General features: G+C 29.3%; 1 protein-coding gene across 1 annotated transcript in view; it reads left to right on the plus strand.

Moving 5' to 3' along the window:
• The first annotated feature begins 1,629 nt into the window (after positions 1-1,629).
• The window catches only part of LOC127657700 (uncharacterized), a 25,302-nt gene continuing 24,431 nt past the window's right edge, over positions 1,630-2,500 (plus strand). Inside the window, exon 1 of the mRNA XM_052146542.1 lies at positions 1,630-1,672. Within this exon, the coding sequence (XP_052002502.1) occupies positions 1,630-1,672 (43 nt within the window). The remainder of the gene's footprint in view (positions 1,673-2,500) is intronic.

Here is a 2,500-nt window from a genome sequence, read left to right on the forward strand (position 1 = left end):
TGTGAAATACTCAGACCGGCCCGTCTGGCACCAACAACCATGCCACGCTCAAAATTGCTTAAATCACCTTTCTTTCCCATTCTGACATTCAGTTTGGAGTTCAGGAGATTGTCTTGACCAGGACCACACCCCTAAATGCATTGAAGCAACTGCCATGTGATTGGTTGATTAGATAACTGCATTAATGAGAAATTGAACAGGTGTTCCTAATAATCCTTTAGGTGAGTGTATATATATATATATATATATATATTTATACACACACCTGTCTAGATTTTAAATGAACACATTTCAGATTCAAAAACTTGCAATCTTGTCTCACAGAATGAACATTGCTTTATCTACATTTTTGCAAACATTTTGACTTTTATGTGCCGAGTTCTGCGTTTCGTCACAGTTTCATGGTGAAATTAACACTTGAGGTGCTACAACAATTCTGCTTTTATTAAATTACACACAAATCACGACTCCAATAGCTGATTATGACTTTATTAACAAACAGCTATGTTTTGATATCGAAACACTTTTACTCTAAACAATTTTACATTTTAACACTTGTATTACAGCCCCACCTACATTTACACCCTTATTCCCATGTGACTAGCATCTGCTGTAGATCACCTGATAGAGTGTTGGACTTTGGACCCGGAAGTACATGGTGTAAGACCAGCTAATAACATGCCATAAAAGTGCCATAAAAGTGACACAAGATAACGTGGTTGCTTCATAAAAACTTTTTAGCATTGCATTTCCATTTTGGACACTATCGTTGAGGTTTAAATGTTAGTTTAATGTAAGGATGTCTGTTTTGTACACCTCTCGTTTGATTGTTGATCACTATTGGTTAGGTTCAGGTTTTAGGTTGGGAAGGCACGTTTTACTCTTTAAAACCTCCATTTTAAAACATTAAAAACCTTGTCTGATTGTGACACCATTTCACTTGCTTTTGGCGCCCCCTGCTGGACATTCCACTAAGAATCTGCAGCCAAACGTGGAACGAAGCACGTAATATCACTTTGCAAAAGTGTTGCACGGTCACATCATTTCCATGAGATCAGGCTGAATTTACTCATTGTTCTAGCTCTATATTTTTAGTGTTAATCCTTAAGGACTTATCCTATAGATCTTATTTGTCTGTTACAAATGCAAGTCACAATAGATCATGTAGGGCAACACATGACACCACCCACGGATGAGCAGTGTTACGACATGCTTGAGAAAACCTTCTCAAGCACTCTTTCACTTTCTTGTAGCCTTCTGAGAAGTGGTTTGTTTCCAGTGTCATTTTTCATTGCATAAAGCCTGAAATTCGAGATGTAGGCAGTTCTATAGATGCCACTTAATGGGTGGAGACCAGACGCAGAGAACAGACTCGGTGAACAGACAAAGTTCACCTGCATACCTGGGAAAAAAGGTGCACCTCACAGCAGGCGTGTAAACCGGGAAGGACTCTGTCATTCTGTTATGTAAATGACAGCAATTAAGTAATGTCCCTCTGTATAACTTCATATGTTGTTTTATTCTGGTTTGTGGATGGGACAACCGAAGGAACGTTGTTAAGGGAACAATGTGAGGATTATATCTCTGATTACTGAAGTTTAACAGTTGGAGATTCTCTCACCTGTGAATATGTGGCCACTGACTGCTGTGATTTATTTTCTCTGTTGTTCCGGTGAGTAAAACTAACATCTAGAGGCAAGATCCAAAGTTAACTTTTTCTATATCTGGCAATGAAATTAAGAAAATATACTTAAAAATACTTACCAACTAGGATATTGCATATAATGATGTGTATTTATATATATATATACAATATTATTGTTATTATAATTATTATTATATTACATTTAATTATTTATTATACTTATATATTACATTATTGTTATTATAGTTGTTATTATATTATAATACAATTATTTATTATACTTATTATTATATTATAATACATTTAATTATTTATTATACTTATATATTACATTATTGTTATTATAGTTATTATTATATTATAATACATTTAATTATTTATTATACTTATATATTACATTATTGTTATTATAGTTGTTATTATATTATAATACATTTAATTATTTATTATACTTATATATTACATTATTGTTATTATTATATTATAATACATTTAATTATTTATTATACATATATATTACATTATTGTTATTATAGTTATTATATTATAATACATTTAATTATTTATTATACTTATATATTACATTATTGTTATTATAGTTATTATTATATTATAATACATTTAATTATTTATTATACATATATATTACATTATTGTTATTATAATAATTATTATATTATAATACATTTAATTATTTATTATACTTATATATTACATTATTGTTATTATAGTTATTATTATATTATAATACATTTAATTATTTATTATACATATATATTACATTATTGTTATTATAATAATTATTATATTATAATACATTTAATTATTTATTATACTTATATATTACATTATTGT

This window comes from Xyrauchen texanus, chromosome 17 (genome assembly GCF_025860055.1).
Source record: "Xyrauchen texanus isolate HMW12.3.18 chromosome 17, RBS_HiC_50CHRs, whole genome shotgun sequence".
NCBI lineage: Eukaryota > Metazoa > Chordata > Actinopteri > Cypriniformes > Catostomidae > Xyrauchen > Xyrauchen texanus.